General features: G+C 38.2%; 2 protein-coding genes across 6 annotated transcripts in view; both read right to left on the reverse strand.

Annotated features, from left to right (window-relative positions):
* The window catches only part of LOC133632610 (zinc finger protein OZF-like), a 13,050-nt gene extending 8,772 nt beyond the window's left edge, over positions 1-4,278 (reverse strand). Inside the window, exon 1 of one of the 2 annotated variants that reach the window (XM_062025123.1) lies at positions 4,169-4,278. Coding sequence is in view for 1 of the 2 variants with exons in the window: in XM_062025122.1 (XP_061881106.1) it covers positions 3,745-3,928 (184 nt within the window). In the remaining variant the exon portion in view is untranslated. Of the gene's footprint in view, positions 1-3,744 lie in introns of both variants that reach the window. The other variant, XM_062025122.1, reaches the window with a different exon arrangement.
* Positions 4,279-9,881: 5,603 nt separating this feature from the next.
* LOC133632617 (2-oxo-4-hydroxy-4-carboxy-5-ureidoimidazoline decarboxylase-like) lies at positions 9,882-16,574 on the reverse strand. Of its 4 annotated transcripts, none has more exons than XM_062025130.1 (4): positions 16,514-16,562; positions 16,248-16,290; positions 12,557-12,791; positions 9,882-10,313 (listed from the first exon to the last, which is right to left on the reverse strand). In XM_062025130.1, exons 3-4 carry the CDS (start codon positions 12,729-12,731, stop codon positions 9,964-9,966), a joined length of 525 nt encoding a protein of 174 aa, XP_061881114.1. In that variant the 5' UTR covers positions 12,732-12,791; positions 16,248-16,290; positions 16,514-16,562; the 3' UTR covers positions 9,882-9,963. The 4 variants fall into 4 exon arrangements, with proteins under 4 accessions (XP_061881114.1, XP_061881116.1, XP_061881115.1 ...); XM_062025132.1 differs by having other exon boundaries at positions 12,557-12,760; positions 16,514-16,541; XM_062025131.1 differs by lacking the exon at positions 16,248-16,290 and having other exon boundaries at positions 16,514-16,574.
* Between the last annotated feature and the right edge of the window lie 4,262 nt (positions 16,575-20,836).

The following is a 20,836-nucleotide window of genomic DNA, read 5'->3' on the forward strand; positions in this document are numbered from 1 at the left end:
TGGGAAAGTCAAAGGAACTCAGCACAGATCTGAAAAAAGGAATCATAGACTTGAACAAGTCAGGAAAGTCACTTGGAGCCATTTCAAAGCAGCTTAAGGTCCCAAGTGCAACTGTACAGACAATTGTTGGTAAGTATAAAGTGCATGGCACAGTTTTGTCACTGCCACGATCAGGAAGAAAACGCAAGCTATCACCTGCTGCGGAGAGAAAATTAGGTCAGGATAATTAAGAGTCAAGCGAGAACCACCAAAAAGCAGGTCTGCAATGAATTGGAAGCTGCTGGAACACAGGTGTTGGTGTCCACAGTCAAGCGTGTTTTGCATCGCCATGGACTGAGAGGCTACCATGCAAGAAGGAAGCCCTTGCTCCAGAAGCGACACCTTAAGGCGTGTCTAAAGTTTGCTGCTGATCACATGGACAAAGATAAAACCTTCTGGAAGAAAGTTCTGTGGTCAGATGAAACAAAAACTGAGCTGTTTGGCCACAATACCCAGAAATATGTTTGGAGGAGAAAAGGTGAGACCTTTACTCCCAGGAACACCAAACCTACCGTCAAGCATGGTGATGGTAGTATTATGCTCTGGGCCTGTTTTGCTGCCAATGGAACTGGTGCTTTACAGAGAGTAAATGGGACAATGAAAAAGGAGGATTACCTCCAAATTCTTCAGGACAACCTAAAACCATCAGCCCCGAGGTTGGGTCTTGGGCGCAGTTGGTTGTTCCAACAGGACAATGACCCTAAACACACGTCAAAAGTGGTAAAGGAATGGCTAAATCAGGCTAGAATTAAGGTTTTAGAATGGCCTTCCCAAAGTCCTGATTTAAATGTGTGGACAATGCTGAAGAAACAAGTCATTGTCAGAAAACTAACACATTTAGCTGAACTGCACTAATTTTGTCAAGAGGAGTGGTCAAAAATTCAAGCAGAAGCTTGTGGATGGCTACCAAAAGCGCCTTATTGCAGTGAAACTTGCCAAGGGACATGTAAGCAAATATTAACATTGTTGTATGTATACTTTTGACCCAGCAGTTTTTCTAACATTTTCAGTAGACCCATAATAAATTCATAAAAGAACCAAACTTCATGAATGTTTTTTGTGACCAACAAGTATGTGCTCCAATGACTCCATCACAAAAAAATAAGAGTTGCAATGATTGGAAACTCAAGACAGCCATGACATTATGTTCTCTACAAGTGTATGTAAACTTTTGACCATGACTGTAAATGTGAGTGAAGTGCTGTCATTGTGAGGAACGGGAACAGGAAATGTCCGGCCGGTGTCGCTCATTCATCCCCAAAACACCCTTGAAACCGCTATTAAAATAGGAAGCTAAAGCTAGCAAGAACAATCCATACACCCACAACACATCTCATCTGCTTGTGTAGTTGTGAACGGCATCATGGATGTAAGAACAATGTACAAACAGGACAGAAATCGACGCTCGTTTTAAAAAACAAAACAAGTAAACAGCCTCAAGTCTTCTCTAAACTCGTCATGCTCTTTCACAATAACGGTCTCACTGCGCTAACAAAATACCGTTTTCAAAAAAGTATCCTACTAATAATGTACTTGGAGCACTTGTAGATACATTTGCAAAAAATAGCACCAATAAAGAGGATTTTTGTGTTTTATAAAATTGTATTTATGACACAAAAAGCACACTCTATGGTGGTAAAATACATGTAAAAGGTTAAGAAAAAAACAGCGTTTTATTTTATTGCAATTTAATTTATTGTTGTTTTTACTATTCATTTACTTGTTTATCCGTTACTAATTTATATCCGTTGTCCTTTTAAGTTATATTTAAAGTTGAGGTATGGTGGTGCAATCAATACTCATGTTTTCAAATGGATGAATAATCCTGTTAATAATCGCAATTTCACAATCAATCAAAAACAATGGTGATTTTTTTTCCTGCCATTTTATTCCAGCCCTGAAATTCCCATCAGTCGGCATCCCAGTGAGAGCAGACATTGTACAGTAAGTGATTGTTTTAATATGTGGGTTTAGTGGTTTGTTTTTCTTGTTCAGCACATAGCAATACCGATACTTGCTAGAGCTGTGTATTACTCAGCTTCTAAAACTTGTAGCTCATCCTCTGTATATTCAGGCTCAAAAATATTTGGTTCTGGGTCATCATTTTGAAATAGCAAATGTTTTGATGTGTCCGTCAAACTAGCTTAAAAAGAGCAAAATATATAAGTATGACATGTTATGAATATGCCTGTTACTATATTATATACTTTATATATACGCTTACAGTGTGTGTATAAAAAATAATGAGTTTTTCTTCTATTAATCGATTAGTTTGAAGATTTAATTTGTTTTTGTAACAAATTGTTCTTAAGTGTCAAGGTGCAACAATTCTTTCAGATTAATTCGTCAAACATTGCCTAACATTTTTTTTATGCAACAAATCCAGTCGTGAAACTTCCTCGCTCCTAAATATTCCAAAGTCAACTGTCAGCTTTATTATAAGAAAATGGAAGAGTTTGGGAACAACAGCAACTCAGCCCATGAATCAATTTAAGTGGACCCCGACTTAAACAAGTTGAAAAACGTATTCGGGTGTTACCATTTAGTGGTCAATTGTACGGCATATGTACTTCCCTGTGCAACCTACTAATAAAAGTCTCAATCAATCAATCAATCAATCAAGCCACCAAGTGGTAGGCCACTTAAACTAACAGAGAGGGGGCAGCGGATGCTGAAGCGCATAATGCAAAGACTTTCTGCAGTTGCTACAGAGCTCCAAACTTCATGTGACCTTCCAATTAGCCCACGTACAGTACGCAGAGAGCTTCATGGAATGGGTTTCCATGGCCGAGCAGCTGCATCTAAGCCATACATCACCAAGTCCAATGCAAAGCGTGGGATGCAGTGGTGTAAAGCATGTCGCCACTGGACTCTAGAGCAATGGAGACACCTTCTCTGGAGTGACGAATCACGCTTTTCCATCTGGCAGTCTGATGGACCAGTCTGGGTTTGGAGGTTGCCAGGAGAACGGTACATTTCGGACTGCAGTGTGAAATTTGGTGGAGGAGGAATTATGGTGTGGGGTTGTTTTTCAGGAGTTGGGCTTGGCCCCTTATTTCCAGTGAAAGGAACTTTGAACGCTCCAGGACACCAAAACATTTTGGACAATTCCATGCTCCCAACCTTGTGGGCCCCTTCCTCTTCCAACATGACTGTGCACCAGTGCACGAAGCAAGGCCCATAAAGACATGGATGACAGAGTCTGGTGTGGATGAACTTGACTGGCCTGCACAGAGTCCTGACCTGAACCCGATAGAACACCTTTGCGATGAATTAGAACGGAGACTGAGAGCCAGGCCTTCTCCACCAACACCAGTGTGTGACCTCACAAATGCGTTTTTGGAAGAATGGTGGAAAATTCCTACAAACACACTCCGCAACCTCGTGGACAGCCTTCCCAGAAGAGTTGAAGCAGTAATAGCTGCAAAAGGTGGACCCACATCATATTGAACCCTATGGGTTAGGATTGGGATGGCACTTCAAGTTCATATGTGAGTCAAGGCAGGTGGCCAAGTACTTTTGACGATATAGTCTATTTGACGCCTCTGAAGTGTGTAAAAATACAAATTGAATGCAATTTCCACATCTTACTTACACATCTTGACAATGCTCCTCCGCCCAGTAAAGTTATTCTAAGTGTTTTTTTTTCGTGTTGATGATGAAATATAAAGTTAGTTAACATGTGAGAGTAAGAAGTAAACAAACCTGTCCTCGGCAGCTTCTTGAAAACAGCGTCCAGTAGTTGACGTAGTCGCTCGTTCTCATCTTTTGTTCGGGAAAGTTCCCTCTCGTACTCTGCTACCGTTCTTTCTAACACTGCACATATTTCTTCAGCAGCCGCCTTTAGTCGCTGATTCACCAACACTCTCAACATTTGTACTTTACACATTTTCTCCGCTTTAGCTCTCTTTGTTAGCAGCTAGCATGCTAAGCTAACGAGCGAGCTACGCTAGCCGGAGAGGCCTCGAAGTTCACCGGGACGAGTCGAGTTTATCCCGACGCGAAACATTGATAAAGTGTAGTATGTCGAAGACAAACAATAAGTATAACATCTAGAAATGCAAGAATTACCGCGAACTTAAATGCCACACTGCGATGTTGCTCGTCTCTACACGAACGGTAGACCTACCGGAAGTCTTCTTCTTCGTTTTTGTTTCACGGCGGTTGAAAACTAAGCTAACGCATTACCGCCACCCTCTGGATTGATTGATTGAGATGTTTATTGACATCTGTACAGACTGTACAATGCATATGTTCCTTCTTGACTGTACTTAAATGTATAAGAGACTGTATTTATATTATTCACATGTGAATAATGCTGTATAATAGACTGTATTTATAATATTCACATGTGAATAATGCTGTATGATAGATTGTATTTATATTATTCACATGTGAATAATGCTGTATAATAGACTGTATTTATATTATTCACATGTGAATAATGCTGTATAATAGACTGTATTTATATTATTCACATGTGAATAATGCTGTATAATAGATTGTATTTACATTATATACATGTGAATAATGCTGTATAATACACTGTATTTATATTATTCACATGTAAAAAATACCTAAGTGTTTATAGTTCATTGTGAGCGAACTGCGGTGCTGAATTCCCCCCAGGCATCAATAAAGTACTTTCTATTCTATTCTATTCTTAAAATAATTGAATCCATGTAATGCCTTAAAAATGCAAATGGATGAAACAAAAAGCCAAAAGGCCTGTTTCCATTGTGGTCCATTAAATATTCATCACATTTGATACATTCAATAATAAAATATATATAACCTGTAACATGTATATAAAAAAATATGTTAAAAAATGGATGGTGTGGGGTGGGGGGGTATATACACTATGTACATGACACTATGTACATGTTGACTCCAAGAGTGTGCAAAACAGAATGATAAAATATATATACACTATAACCACATATAAATATATATACACTATAACCACATATAGATATATATACACTATAACGACATATACCTACATATATATACACTATAACCACATATAAATATATATACACTATAACCACATATACCGGTAGATATATATACACTATAACCACATATAAATATATATACACTATAACCACATATACACACCACATATAAATATATATACTATAACCACATATAAATATATATACACTATAACCACATATAAATATATATACACTATAACCACATACATATATATACACTATAACCACATATACTGTACATATTTATAAACTGCATATAAATACAGTATATATACACTATAACCACATATAAATATATATATACATGTACCACATATCAATATATATACACTATAACCACATATAAATATATATAAACCACATATAAATATATATATATACACTATAACCACATATAAATATATATACATGTACCACATATAAATATATATACATGTACCACATATCAATATATATACACTATAACCACATATAAATATATATAAACCATATATAAATATATATACACTATAACCACATATAAATATATATAAACCACATATAAATATATATAAACCACATATAAATATATATACACTATAACCACATATAAATATATATTCATTATAACCACACACATACACACACACACATATATATATATATTTATATATATATGTGTGTATGTGTGTGGTTATAATGAATATATATTTATATGTGGTTATAGTGTATATATACCGTATTTATATGTATGTATGTATATATATATGTATATATATATACATATATATACATATATATATATATATATATATATATATATATATATATATATATATATATATATATATATATATATATATATATACATATATATATACAGTATATATATACACACACACACATTATAACCACATATAAATATATATACATTATAACCACATATAAACCTGTTTGATGCTTCGGAAAGTTGCTGGGGATCAATTTAGCTTCAGATCAGGCAGAGGTTGAGCTGAGCCATGATGTTATGGCAGTTTTAAAATTTAGTAGGGAAGTTCGAATTTGAAGGTGTGTTGGTGGTGCATTCCACTGTGTGGTGGCAAAATAGTCAAATGCATTTTTTCCAATGAGAGTCTTGAATTTGGGGGGGACGAGGTCTAAGGAACTCCCTCTGGTGTAGTACCTGTGAGCAGGGGCGCCGCTAGAGATTTTGGGCCCCATGAAAAGAATCTTTACAGGGCCCCCTGTATTATAATTTCATCATCATTAGGGGCCTCTCTGGGCCCCCCTCCATCATGGGCCCCTAGAATCCGTCTCCTTTACCCCCCCCCCACCCCCCCCCCCCCCCCTTTTCGGCGCCCCTGCCTGTGAGCATCACTTACTCTGGTGAAATAGTTGGACAGGTACTTGGGGACAGTTTCTCTGAGTATTTTGAATACCAGGCACATTGCGATTTGGTGTACTCTTTCCTCAACTCTAAGCCATCCCAATTGGGTAAAGTGGGCTTGAGGTAGGTGAGTCCTGTATGGGAGGTTGAGCAGGAGTCTCACCAGCTTGTTTTGGGAAGTTTGCAGTTTAGTTTTTAGTGGCTTGGGGATACTGGTGAACCTTGAGGTGCAGGCGTAGTCAAAATGTCTCTGTATGAGGGCACCGGCAAGGGTCTTAAGTGAGCAGTTGAATGGTTTCTCTTTAGTGTGCGTTAGCATGTCTTTTCAAATGACCATTTTGTCTAAAACCTTTAGCACAGATAGAACATGTAAAAGGTTTCTCTCCAGTGTGTGTTCTCATGTGTATTTTTAGATTACTTATTAAAATGTTTATGACAGTGAGATCTTCACAAGGACACCAGTCAACGGCATCTTGGTAACATCCTCCTCCTCCTCCTCCTCCTCCTCCTCCTCCTTCTCCAGTCCAACCTCTTTAACGTAGGGGAATGTGGTGCATCCTCTTCCTCTTTAATGTGAGGGGACTGTGGCTCCTCATATTCCACTTGAGTATAAAGAGTCAGTGATATCTCTGAGTATCTATCAGTCGCCACGTTGACATTCAAGATGTCGTAACCATGCCGTACATCAGGGAATATCAGAAGTAAGACAACAAGTCATGAAAAAAACCCCAACATAAACCAATGAGTAAATAAAACCTTACGTACAAAAACGACAGCTGCTCGTAAACTTGAAGGACAAAACAAACCAAGCCCCAAAAAATGTTTGAGGTAATTTATGAAATCCTGTGCAAATCTTATGAATACACAACATTTCAGAGAAACAGAAAGGACATTCTACACAAAAAACAAAAATGTCACTTTGTGATAGTCACACTACACTTTGTGATAGTCACACTACACTTAATGATAGTCACACTACACTTAATGATAGTCACACTACACTTATTGATATTCACACTAAACTTTATGATAGTCACACTACACTTTGTGATAGTCACACTACATTTAATAATAGTCACACTGACCTTAATGATAGTCACACTACACTTATTGATATTCACACTAAACTTTATGATAGTCACACTACACATTATGATAGTCACACGACATTGATAGTCACACTAAACTTCATGGTAGTCGCACTACACTTTATGATAGTCGCACTACACTTTATGAAAGTCGCACTGCACTTCATGATAGACGCACTACACTTCATGATAGTTGCACTACACTTTATGATAGTCACACTACACTTCATGATAGTCGCACTACACTTCATGATAGTCGCACTACACTTCATGATAGGCGCACTACACTTTATGATAGTTACACTACACTTCATGGGAGTCACACTAAACTTTATGATAGTCGCACTACACTTCATGGTAGTCGCACTACACTTCATGGGAGTCGCACTACACGTTATGATAGTCACACTACACGTTATGATAGTCACACTACACTTCATGATAGTCGCACTACACTTCATGATAGTCGCACTACACTTCATGAAAGACGCACTACACTTCATGATAGTCGCACTACACTTTATGATAGTCACACTACACTTCATGATAGTCGCACTACACTTCATGATAGACGCACTACAATTCATGATAGTTGCACTACACTTTATGATAGTCACACTACACTTCATGATAGTCGCACTACACTTCATGGTAGTTGCACTACACTTTATGATAGTCACACTAAACTTTATGATAGTCACACTACACTTCATGGTAGTCGCACTACACTTCATGGGAGTCGCACTACACGTTATGATAGTCGCACTACACTTTATGATAGTCACACTACACTTCATGATAGTCGCACTACACTTCATGATAGTCGCACTACACTTTAATGATAGTCGCACTACACTTCATGATAGTCACACTACACTTTGTGATAGTCACACTACACTTAATGATAGTCACACTACACTTTGTGATATTCACACTACACTTCATGATAGTCACACTACAAGGGTCTCCAACAGATAGCTGGTGATACAGTTACTCCCTCAAAGGGTCAAATTATATTTTTTTATAACTCTTGATAGTTTTATAAGTGCTATTTTCTGACATTATGCTTGTATTTGACAAATACAAATGATCACAATATTTAAAAATATATTTTTTTGTTTTGTTTTGCTTGAGGTTGAATTTCAGGCACAGGTGAAGTTTTAAAAGCCCCACTGGATATTGTTTAAACACAATGTTTTCCACATAGTACATCTTTATAGAATAACCATCCTATTTGAGTTAGTAGTAAACCCGTATGTATAAAAATGCAACTCTAAGAATTTGGGCTATAGACATTTCATGGGCACTTATGGCATTTTGTATACATGAAAATTCCTCTGAAAATGTCAATGTTGTACAAAGAATCAGTATCAGAGGATCGCAAAGCAATACTATACAAGTATAACCCATTTATCATTTACCACTATCTTTAAAAGGCTTTGGTGACTCAAGAAGTTGTGATGAAAAAATGTTTTGTACCTTTGTATATGCCATTACCAACTGGAAAGCACATCCTGGTCAATGTGACCTTTCTGAGAGTATCACTTCCTGTTGATGGTTAACAGTGCACCATTGTCTAATGGTCAGTTGTTGTGTCTTGTGCCTTCTCCCCCTCCCGTCTGGTGTTCTTTGTATAAAAGAACAACCCGCTCCTTCCTACTCATGCTCGCTATGTGTGTAACTTAATGCCTATTGAAATGCCCCAGCCTTCAATATCATTGAGAAAGACTTTTTTTTTTTGATTACTTAAACAAGGAAATTCCCAAACTACATTGAAGATGTACATTTTTGTGATGATAAATGTTCTAACTTATGAGGGTAATGTTATTACAAGGATATTTGTGAAAGGCAGCTCTTTTGTGGGCCTGTAGAGCACACTGTACAAATATATATATATATATATATATATATATATATATATATATATATATATATATATATATATATATATATATATATATATATATATATATATATATATAATAAATAAAAATCTAGTTTTCAGAGACAAAAAGTGACTTTACTTTTGTCCAAAATGGTGCGTCCCTTGTTTGTTGTTGAACCAGAGGGGCACAATAAAACATGGAAGCGAATGAATATGAACTTGATTTACTTAAAATGAAATGAACAAAACTCCGGAATACAATAATGAGGTTTTTCCTACTCGTGGTGGCCAGGGACATGCCATCGGACAATCTGGTCGCCATGTTTGTCTGGTAATGTTCTTTAGAGAATATGCAAACTCCCTGTAATAAAACATTTTACTTATGCTGTATGTGTCATACACTTATTTTTTTAATCATTTTAGTAGGAGGGGTCTCTTAAAAAGTAGTCCCTTTTTGACGCGAGGTGGCACAAATAAACCATGCAAAAACACCAAGACTTTGGCAAAAACTTTTTAATATAAGCACATTTTTGCATGCTCTTTAGTTCTTTTTGAAATAAAAGCCTTTTGGTGGACTTTGTGAGGCTACAATGTGACTCGAGCGTCAGCGTGCACGAGGTCCCGAAGACGCAGGCGACATATTTTCTTGACCTCCTCGATGCCGCGCTCTCTCTCCGCCGCGCGCCCGTTGGCCATGCGAGCGCGCATCTGCCGGAAGATGTTGGGCTTGTCGTTCATGCGGGCGCAGATGACAAACGGGAAGCCAAAATGCGCCTTGTAGTCCTCGTTGAGCCGTGCCATGCTGGAGGCCTCCTCCGAGGTCAGCGCGTCCAAGCCCACATTGGCCTGTTCCTTCAGAGACTCCTGGGTCAGCGTGCCCACCCGGAGGTCCCGACCGGCCAGATCCGGGTGGCACCGGAGGATGCCCTCTCTACCTGGACACAAATATGCTTTATCTGCAAATGGCTCAACAAATGTGGCTAACAATAATGACATTTTATACAAAACCCCAAAGCAGTGAAGTTGTCACGTTGTGTAAATGGAAAATAAAAACAGAATACAATGATTTGCAAATCCTTTTCAACTTAAATTCAATTGAATAGCCTGCAAAGACAAGATATTTAATGTTCCAACTGAGAAACTAAATTTTTTTTTTGCAAATAATCATTAACTTAGAATTTAATGGCAGCAACACATAGCAAAAAAGTTGTCACAGGGGCATTTTTACAGCTGTGTTACATGGCCTTTCCTTTTAACAACACTCAGTAAAGGTTTGGGAACTGAGGAGACACATTTTTCAAGTGGGATTATTTCCGATTCTTGCTTGATGTACAGCTTAAGTTGTTCAACAGTCTCTTTCTGGTATCATTGAGATGGCCGAAAACTTATTTTTAAAAATGTAATCTTGAAAAAAAAATTACATCTGTACATACATTCACTACCGTTCAAAAGTTTGGGGTCACATTGAAATGTCCTTATTTTTGAAGGAAAAGCACTGAAGATAACTTTAAACTAGTCTTAACTTCAAAGAAATACACTCTATACATTGCTAATGTGGTAAATGACTATTCTAGCTGCAAAGGTCTGGTTTTTGGTGCAATATCTACATAGGTGTATAGAGGCCCATTTCCAGCAACTATCACTCCAGTGTTCTAATGGTACAATGTGTTTGCTCATTGGCTCAGAAGGCTAATTGATGATTAGAAAACCCTTGTGCAATCATGTTCACACATCTGAAAACAGTTTAGCTCGTTACCGAAGCTACAAAACTGACCTTCCTTTGAGCAGATTGAGTTTCTGGAGCATCACATTTGTGGGGTCAATTAAACGCTCAAAATGGCCAGAAAAAGAGAACTTTCATCTGAAACTCGACAGTCTATTCTTGTTCTTAGAAATGAAGGCTATTCCACAAAATTGTTTGGGTGACCCCAAACTTTTGAACGGTAGTGTATATATATATACTGTATACATATATATACATACACAGTCATGGTCAAAAGTTTACATACACTTGTAAAGAACATAATGTCATGGCTGTCTTGAGTTTCCAATCATTTCTACAACTCTTATTTTTTTTGTGATAGAGTGATTGGAGCACATACTTGTTGGTCACAAAAAACATTCATGAAGTTTGGTTCTTGTATGAATTTATTATGGGTCTACTGAAAATGTGAGCAAATCTGCTGGGTCAAAAGTGTACATACAGCAATGTTAATATTTGACATCACATGGACAAAGATAAGACCTTCTAGAGGAAAGTTCTGTGGTCAGATAGAACAAAAATTGAGCTGTTTGGCCACAATACCCAGCAATATGTTTGGAGGTGAAAAGGTGAGGCCTTTAATCCCAGGAACACCATACCTACCGTCAAGCATGGTGGTGGTAGTATTATGCTCTGGGCCTGTTTTGCTGCCAATGGAACTGCTGCTTTACAAAGAGTAAATGGGACAATGAAAAAGGAGGATTACCTCCAAATTCTTCAGGACAAACTAAAACCATCAGCCCGGAGGTTGGGTCTTGGGCACAGTTGGGTGTTCCAACAGGACAATGACCCCAAACACACGTCAAAAGTGGTAAAGGAATGGCTAAATCAGGCTAGAATGAAGGTTTTAGAATGGCCTTCCCAAAGTCCTGACTTAAACGTGTGGACAATGCTAAAGAAACAAGTCCATGTCAGAAAACCAATCAAATTTAGCTGAACTGCACCAATTTTGTCAAGAGGAGTGGTCAAAAATTCAAGCAGAAGCTTGTGGATGGCTACCAAAAGCGCCTTATTGCAGTGAAACTTGCCAAGGGACATGTAAGCAAATATTAACATTGCTGTATGTACACTTTTGACCCAGCAGATTTGCTCACATTTTCAGTAGACCCATAATAAATTCATAAAAGAACCAAATTTCATGAATGTTTTTATGTGACCAACAAGTATGTGCTCCAATCACTCTATCACAAAAAAAATAAGAGTTGTGCAAATGATTGTAAACTCAAGACAGCCATGACATTATGTTCCTTACAAGTGTATGTACACTTTTGACTACACATCCCAGGCCTATAGAAGACCCCCCTCCACCCCCATCCCCATCCCGGACAACCGGATGAACCGCATCCCTAAAAGTGGAGTAGGGGTCAGAATACTGGTGAAAGAAGTGGTTTGATCAGGTAGAAGTGTGCCACTCACCTGACTCAGGCAAAGCGTCAATGAAGTCACTGATGGCGTCCTCCAAGGCGTCCATGCTGCCAAAGGGTCGCCTGGCCCACACAGCTGCTGCCACAATGGGACATTTCTCCACCACATTGCCGAAGGTGCTGACAAAGTCCTCATAGGAGAGTTGGTTGACCCTGGAGAGTTCCATGGTGTTCTCTTGGAGACCCCGGTGCAACGCTGTGAGGTGAACGCACTTAGGACACGCCTCCTGTTTGGGTTCATGTTGGCCTGATTGATTTCTCAGCCCAAAAAACAGGCTTTAGAATGTTGACTCAGTCATGTTGTTAGTGGCAAATTGGAGAAGCGGCGTGCATGTACATGTGCTATTTACATGGTCAATAAAAACAGAAGACAATGATTTGCAAATCCTTTTCAACTTATATTCAATTGAATAGACTGCAAAGACAAGATATTTAATGTTCACACTAAGAAACTTTTTTTTTTTTGCAAATAATCATTAACTTAGAATTCAATGGCAGCAACACATTGCAAAAAAGTTGTCACTGAGGCATTTTTACCACTGTGTTACATGGCCTTTCCTTTTAACAACACTCAGTGAAGGTTTGGGAACTGAGGAGACACATTTTTCAAGTGGAATTCTTTCCCATTCTTGCTTGATGTTCAGCTTAAGTTGTTCAGCAGTCTCCCTTCTGCTATTTTAGGCTTCATAATGTGCCACACAAGTTCAATGGGAGACATGTCTGGACTAGGACTGGAATGCCCTCCCAGTAACAGTTAGAGATGCTACCTCAGTAGAAGCATTTAAGTCCCATCTTAAAACTCATTTGTATACTCTAGCCTTTAAATAGACCCCCCTTTTAGACCAGTTGATCTGCCGTTTCTTTTCTGCTCTGCCTCACTCTCCTTCGTAGAGAAGGGGGGCACAGATTCGGTGACCACAGATGATGCGCTAGCTGTCTAAAGTCGGGACCCAGGGTGGACCACTCATCTGTGCATCAGTTGGTGACGTCTCTGCGCTGCTGACCTGTCTCCGCTCAAGATGATCTCCTGCTGGCCCCACTATGGACTGGACTCTCACACTATTATGTTAGATCCTCTATGGACTGGACTCTCACTATTATGTTAGATCCACTATGGACTGGACTCTCATACTATTATGTTAGATCCACTATGGACTGGACTCACACAATAATATGCTAGATCCACTATGGACTGGACTCTCACACTATTATGTTAGATCCACTATGGACTGGACTCTCACACTATTAACTAGATCCACTATGGACTGGACTCTCACACTATTATGTTAGATCCACTATGGACTGGACTCTCACACTATTATGCTAGATCCACTATGGACTGGACTCTCACACTATTATGTTAGATCCACTATGGACTGGACTCTCACTATTATGTTAGATCCACTATGGACTGGACTCTCACTATTATGTTAGATCCACTATGGACTGGACTCTCATTATTATGTTAGATCCACTATGGACTGGACTCTCACACTATTATGCTAGATCCACTATGGACTGGACTCTCACACTATTAACTAGATCCACTATGGACTGGACTCTCACACTATTATGTTAGATCCACTATGGACTGGACTCACACTATTATGTTAGATCCACTATGGACTGGACTCACACTATTATGTTAGATCCACTATGGACTGGACTCACACTATTATGTTAGATCCACTATGGACTGGACTCACACTATTATGCTAGATCCACTATGGACTGGACTCTCACACTATTATGTTAGATCCACTATGGACTGGACTCTCACTATTATGTTAGATCCACTATGGACTGGACTCCCACTATTATGTTAGATCCACTATGGACTGGACTCTCACACTATTATGTTAGATCCACTATGGACTGGACTCTCACTATTATGTTAGATCCACTATGGACTGGACTTTCACACTATTGTGAGTGAAATGAAGGTAAATAACACCAAATATTAACTATTGACTTTATTACATGTTGTAAAAGTAGTCAGTGACACTCCATGTGTGTATTAATTAGTCTCAACCCTAGTGAACTGAATGCTAATGCTAACAATCTGAGGCGTGAGATAAACACTCACATGTATTATTTATATATTGTTATTTACAGATAAACACTAACATTTATTATGTATATATTGTTATATACTGATAAACACTGACCTTTATTATTTATATATTGTTATTTACTAATCAGTGGCCTAGGGGTTAGAGTGTCCGCCTTGAGTTCAGTAGGTTGCGAGTTCAAACCCCGGCCGAGTCATACCAAAGACTATAAAAATGGGACAAATTACCTCCCTGCTTAGCACTCAGCATCAAGGGTTGGAATTGGGGGTTACATCACCAAAAATGATTTCCGGGCGCGGCCACCGCTGCTGCTCACTGCTCCCCTCACCTCCCAGGGGGTGAACAAGGGGATGGGTCAAATGCAGAGGACAAATTTCCCCACACCTAGTGTGTGTGTGACAATCATTGGTACTCTAACTTTGCAGATAAACACTGACATTTATTATTTATATATTATTATTTACAGATAAACACTGACATGTATTATTTATATATTTTTATTTACAAACACTGACATTTATTATTTATATATTGTTATTTACAGACAAACACTGCCATTTAGTATTTATATATTATTATTTACAGATAAACACTAACATTTAGTATGTATATACTGTTATTTACAGATACATACTAAAATGTATTATTTATATATTGTTATTAATATTTACAGATACATACTAAAATGTATTATTTTATATTGTTATTTACAGATAAACATTGACGTTTATTATTTATATATTGTTATTTACAGATTAACATTGACATTTATTATTTATATTAAAGTTAAAGTTAAAGTACCAATGATTGTCACACACACACTAGGTGTGGTGAAATTTGTCCTCTGCATTTGACCCATCCCCTTGATCACCCACTGGGGGGTGAGGGGAGCAGTGAGCAGCAGCGGTGCCGCGCCCGGGAATCATTTTTGGCGATTTAACCCCCAATTCCAACCCTTGATGCTGAGTGCCAAGCAGGGAGGTAATGGGTCCCATTTTTATAGACTTTGGTATGACTCGGCCGGGGTTTGAACTCACAACCTACCGATATATTGTTATTTACAGATAAAAACTAACATTTATTGTTTATATGTTGTTATTTACAGATAAACAATGACATGTATTAATTATATATTGTTATTTACAGCTGAAATGGACCAAAATGAATCCTCTGACATTCATGAATTCATAATTTAGTGAAAGGACAACTTTCTGACTGTTGGACATTGTGGACAAAATACTTTTTAAGAACAATTCGGCAGACTTTATTTTTTTAATCATATTGTTTTGTATATGATTGCTTTGTATTTAATTTACTTAATTTGAGTAAAATAACCATGACCTAATATTGTATGTTTATTTACATGGTATCCGTGTAGATTAAATATAGTAAACCACTCCTCCATACGTCATCAGCCTGATTTGCATAAAGTACCTGAAGGGTGAAATGTGGTGGAAACACAAACCACCCACTTCTCTCAACTTTTGGTGGAAAAGGTCATATTGACTCAAACAAACGGGACAAGCAGTAAAAAAAAATGGATGGAAGGAAGTTACAAGAAGAAAACAATACAAAAAGGAGTTAGATGCACATTTGCAGTTTTACACGTACCTGACAATGGAGTAAATATCACGTGAACTCCTTCTGGGACTTCCTATATGAATAAAACTGACATTTTACCGACTGCGTAGTGTGGTCACGTGACCGCTTCGACGAAATCCCGCCAACGAGTGTCACACGAAAAAAAGGCCCGAGGCGCTCAAAATAGCGGCGAGAACAACACAAAAACACTCGCTATCTTATCAAATTATACAAATATAAACAGTTATAGTTTATATTATAGTTACAAAACGCCACACATTTTGGACACAACTCACCTCTCAGCGTTGCGAGTAGCAGCGAGGGAAAGGGGGAGGAGCTACGGAAACGGAAACTACGGAAGTCTGGCAGGGTATGCAGTGACCGGAAGAAGTAATATAAAATAACAGTAAATCGACATTAATAAAGATCTCTTTGGGATCAAATTCACACAAACGCAATATAAGATAATAAAGACATTTACAAACAAATATAGAGAGCATTTTAACTCCGTTGCTAGATGTGCGTCTCTTTTGCAGAGGTGGTGTTATTTTTGTGTGTTTTATTTATTTATTTACCAATCCGTGTTGCCCCAAACTCATTTATTATTATATTATACATATTTTTTGTTGATACGAAAACGAATAATAATTGTTACATATGACTGTGCAATGACATATGACTACAATGGTTCGATTTGTATCTAAAGTTATTTGTTTGCTGAATTTGCGGAACACTCGTTTGATGACGTCACTTCTGGTATTCGCCTGCCAAACACATCGGATTTTTTTTTTTTACCGGATTAATCTGTCGCCGTCCTACACAACGCAGCGTATGAGCGATTCTTTAAATTGTTTATAACAAGTTAAATTGATGTCAGGCATGTTAAAAAGTACAAATAGCGCTGATTTGTTAAAAAAAAAAAAAAAGTACCGTCAGATTCGATTCTACGTGTACAAGGCGGACTGGTGTCGCCCTCTGCTGGACATTTTTTGACACTACAGCTCAATTGTGAATAACAGACTGAACATTTATATGGTTTTTCCCCAATGTGTGTTCTCGTGTCTTTTCAAATCACCATTTTTTGTTAAACCTTTACCACAGACTGAACATATATAAGTTTTTTCCCCCCCAAAGTGTGCAATCTCAAATGTTGACTTCCATGAAACATTTCCCACAAACTGAACATACAAAGGTTTTTCACCAGTGTGCATTCCTGTGTGTCTTATCAAACCTGTTTTCTGGGGGAATCTTTTACTACAAACTGAGCACATGAATGGTTTCTCACCAGTGTGCGTTCTCATGTGTCTTTTCAAATCACAATTTTTTGTTAAACTTTTACCACAGACTGAACATATATACGGTATTTCACCGATGTGTATTGTTGTGTGCTTTATCAAATGTTCCTTCGATAGAATCTTCTACTACAAACTGAACACTCACATGTTTTTTCTCCAGTGTGTGTTCTTGTGTAATATCAGATGTCGATTTTGCACAAAACCTTTACCGCGGACTGAACATACAAAAGGTTTTTATCTCCAGCTTGTATTTTTGTGTGTGTTGCCAAACAACCCTTCCGAGAGAATCTTTTAGGACAAACTGAGCACATGAATGGTTTTTCTCCAGTGTGTGTACTCGTGTGTCTTTTCAGTTGACATGGGTATTTAAAGATTTTGTCACAGTGAGGACATTTCAAGTGTGTGTTGTCAGTGTGGCATGTCCCCTTTAACGTGGGGTGACTGCGGCTCCTCCTCCTGCTCAGGGAGAAGGTGTTTTTCACAGATGTCACAAGAAAACAAACGCGTTGCTCAGTCAAATAAGGCATTGACTTGCACCTGCATATGTTCTGATCATGTCTAAGGATCTGATCAGTCGCCACGTTGACATTCAAGATGTCGTAACCATGCCGTGCATCAAGAAATAACCGAAGCAATACAACAAAGTCATGAAAAAAGACAAAATAAACCCAGCAGTAAAACCTTACATACAAACAAGACAGCTGCTCTTACATCCAAAGGGCAAAACCGAACAGGACAAACAAATGTAAGGCTCGAATTTAACCACGGCAATTGTCGCGACATCTTGTCATCCTCGTCCGGACAGAAGGGCGACACGGCAGTGCGGCTGGATCAAAAGTGATGTCGGAGACGCTTTACTCAACCAAAAGTTGCTTTATTACAAGCGAGCGTCATTAGACAGGACTGCAGTACCTGGAGTAGGTCAAGTCGAAAAAATTAGGCACTCCTAACTTGGAGGAGCCGAACCACAGTCTTATATTCCTTCTTACTTTGTCTGGGTGTGTGTTCATTCAGGAGAATACCACCTGACCATGTAAGGAGATGTTCATGTGCAAGTGACCGGAAAACAACCTCTGTACGTTGTAACTTAAAAGTTGACATGAAGATAGACAAGGAGTCTCTCCTCCAGGATAGAGCTATCACTTTTGCATTCTGAATTTATTGCGTCTTCTCGTGAGACAGTTATGGTCAATGAGTTATACTTGTATGGCGCTTTTCTACCTTCAACCTTTAAAACTTTTTCCACATTCACACACACATTCACACACTGATGGCGGGAGCTGCCATGCAAGGCCCTAACCACAACCCATCAGGAGCAAGGGTGAAGTGTCTCGCTCAAGGACACAACGGACGTGACTTGGTTGGTAGAAGGTGAGGATCGAACCAGGAACCCTCAGGTTGCTAGCACGGCCACTCTCCCAACCGCACCACGCCGTCCCCAGTTAACCCAGTCCACATGCAAACGTCCAACTAAGGCTCCTTAATTTAATGTGGGCTCAAACATTTAAAACGGGTAAATATTTAGAGTTATGAGTTACGCATGAAGTTTCAAGAAATTATCGAACCAATCCGTTGACGAGGCTTCATCTGACCATTAAAAGACTGCGATATTGCTTACATGTTTTAGTGGTTTTCAACATGCGGCGCCATTTGTATTTTTTGAGTGAAGAAGCCGGCGCAAAATTAATGTTTCCGAAACATTTACAGTGATTTACGTAGCCCTTTTTGTCTTTTTTTTTTTTTCTCATATTTTTTAGTACTATTACTCTGTTTTTGCTTTTGTTTTCTTTCCTTGATGTTGAAAGTGCCTTGACTTTTGTGTCAATTATAAATGTATGTTTGTTGTTCAATGAAATAAAAAAACACCAAAAAAAATAAAAATAAATACAATAAAATAAAATGAATGTTTCCGGTCCTAGCCGGGATTTCATCAGGGGGTTGCTCACGTGGAAACACTGCCCCCAAGCGACCACTTGGTGTAACTGCGCGATAGTCATTCATTTGACATGTTTAACAACTAACAATTTTATTTTTAGTAATTAAAGAAGGTTTCTTTGAATAATCATCCAACCATTAAAAGATATATGATATTGTTTACATGTTTTAATGTTTTTTTGTATTTTTTGAGTGAAGAAGCCGGTGCAAAAGGAATGTGTTTCCGGTCCCAGCCGGGATTTCCTCAGGTGGAAACACTGCCCCCAAGCGAGCACTTGGTGTAACTGCGTGATGATAGTCATCATTTTGACATGTTTAAAAACTGACAATTGTATTTTAGTTATCAAAGAAAGGTTCTTTGAATAATCATATTTGTTTAAAGGCGCAATATTACGGAGCCCCTAAAGGGACATGGGAATTTTTTTTTTTTTAGACATGTATCTCGTGGCCACGAGAAAGTATCTCGTGGCCACGAGAAAGTATCTCGTGGCCACGAGAAACTTTCTCGTGGCCACGAGAAACTTTTTATAAAAAAAAAAAAAAAAAAAAAAAAAAAATTAATTTTTTTTTTTTTTTTTTTTTTTAAATAAAAAGTTTCTCGTGGCCACGAGAAACTTTCTCGTGGCCACGAGAAACTTTCTCGTGCGCACGAGAAACTTTCTCGTGGCCACGAGAAACTTTCTCGTGGCCACGAGAAACTTTCTCGTGGCCACGAGAAAGCATTGGATGCGTGCTGATGGTTTAGTGTGTGTTAAAATGGCAGTTTAGGAGTTAATATGGCTGTATTTCCAGATAGGACTTTCCCCCATGTGTGTTGTGGCAAAATGTGAATGCTTGATTAGTAGGTGTGAGACAAACACTTTATCTTCCTGGTTATTGTAACGCTACGTGTTTGACATTATTTAAGACGTTATCATGCCCCGGAAAGGACAGTTTTCCTCTTCTGTGGCTGTGGGGGGTGGGCGTGGCTTGCGGACCTGCAGTGAAGCGGAGTGTGTCAGTTAGTCCCATGTTGATGTGATCAAACTTCTTTCTTGCTTGGAAGATACACACACAATTGTAACTGTTATTTCTTCCTGCAAATAATACATATGTACAACGTGTTTGGATGTATTCATTTATGTAAAATTGTCATTAAATGTAATATTGCCTGACAAAAAGTGATACGACGTACGTAATATTTTGATATTTACACATCGCATATTTACACACGCGCATCTGACTAGAATACCCTTATGTGCATTACATATATCAACATCAACTACCTACTGTACTGTTTACTTGTTGAAATACCCTTTTTAGAACAAATATCTACCCACATAATTTATATGTGTATATATATATATATATATATATATATATATATATATATATATATATATATATATA

The sequence above is a fragment of the Entelurus aequoreus genome, linkage group LG17 (assembly GCF_033978785.1).
Source record: "Entelurus aequoreus isolate RoL-2023_Sb linkage group LG17, RoL_Eaeq_v1.1, whole genome shotgun sequence".
NCBI lineage: Eukaryota > Metazoa > Chordata > Actinopteri > Syngnathiformes > Syngnathidae > Entelurus > Entelurus aequoreus.

Coding starts and splice junctions, on each gene's coding strand:
- LOC133632617 (XM_062025131.1), bottom strand. CDS start 12,731: ATGGAACTCTCCAGGGTCAACCAACTCTCCTATGAGGACTTTGTCAGC. Junction 10,314..12,556: donor TGACGCTTTGCCTGAGTCAG/GTGAGTGGCACA, acceptor ATTTGTGTCCAG/GTAGAGAGGGCATCCTCCGG.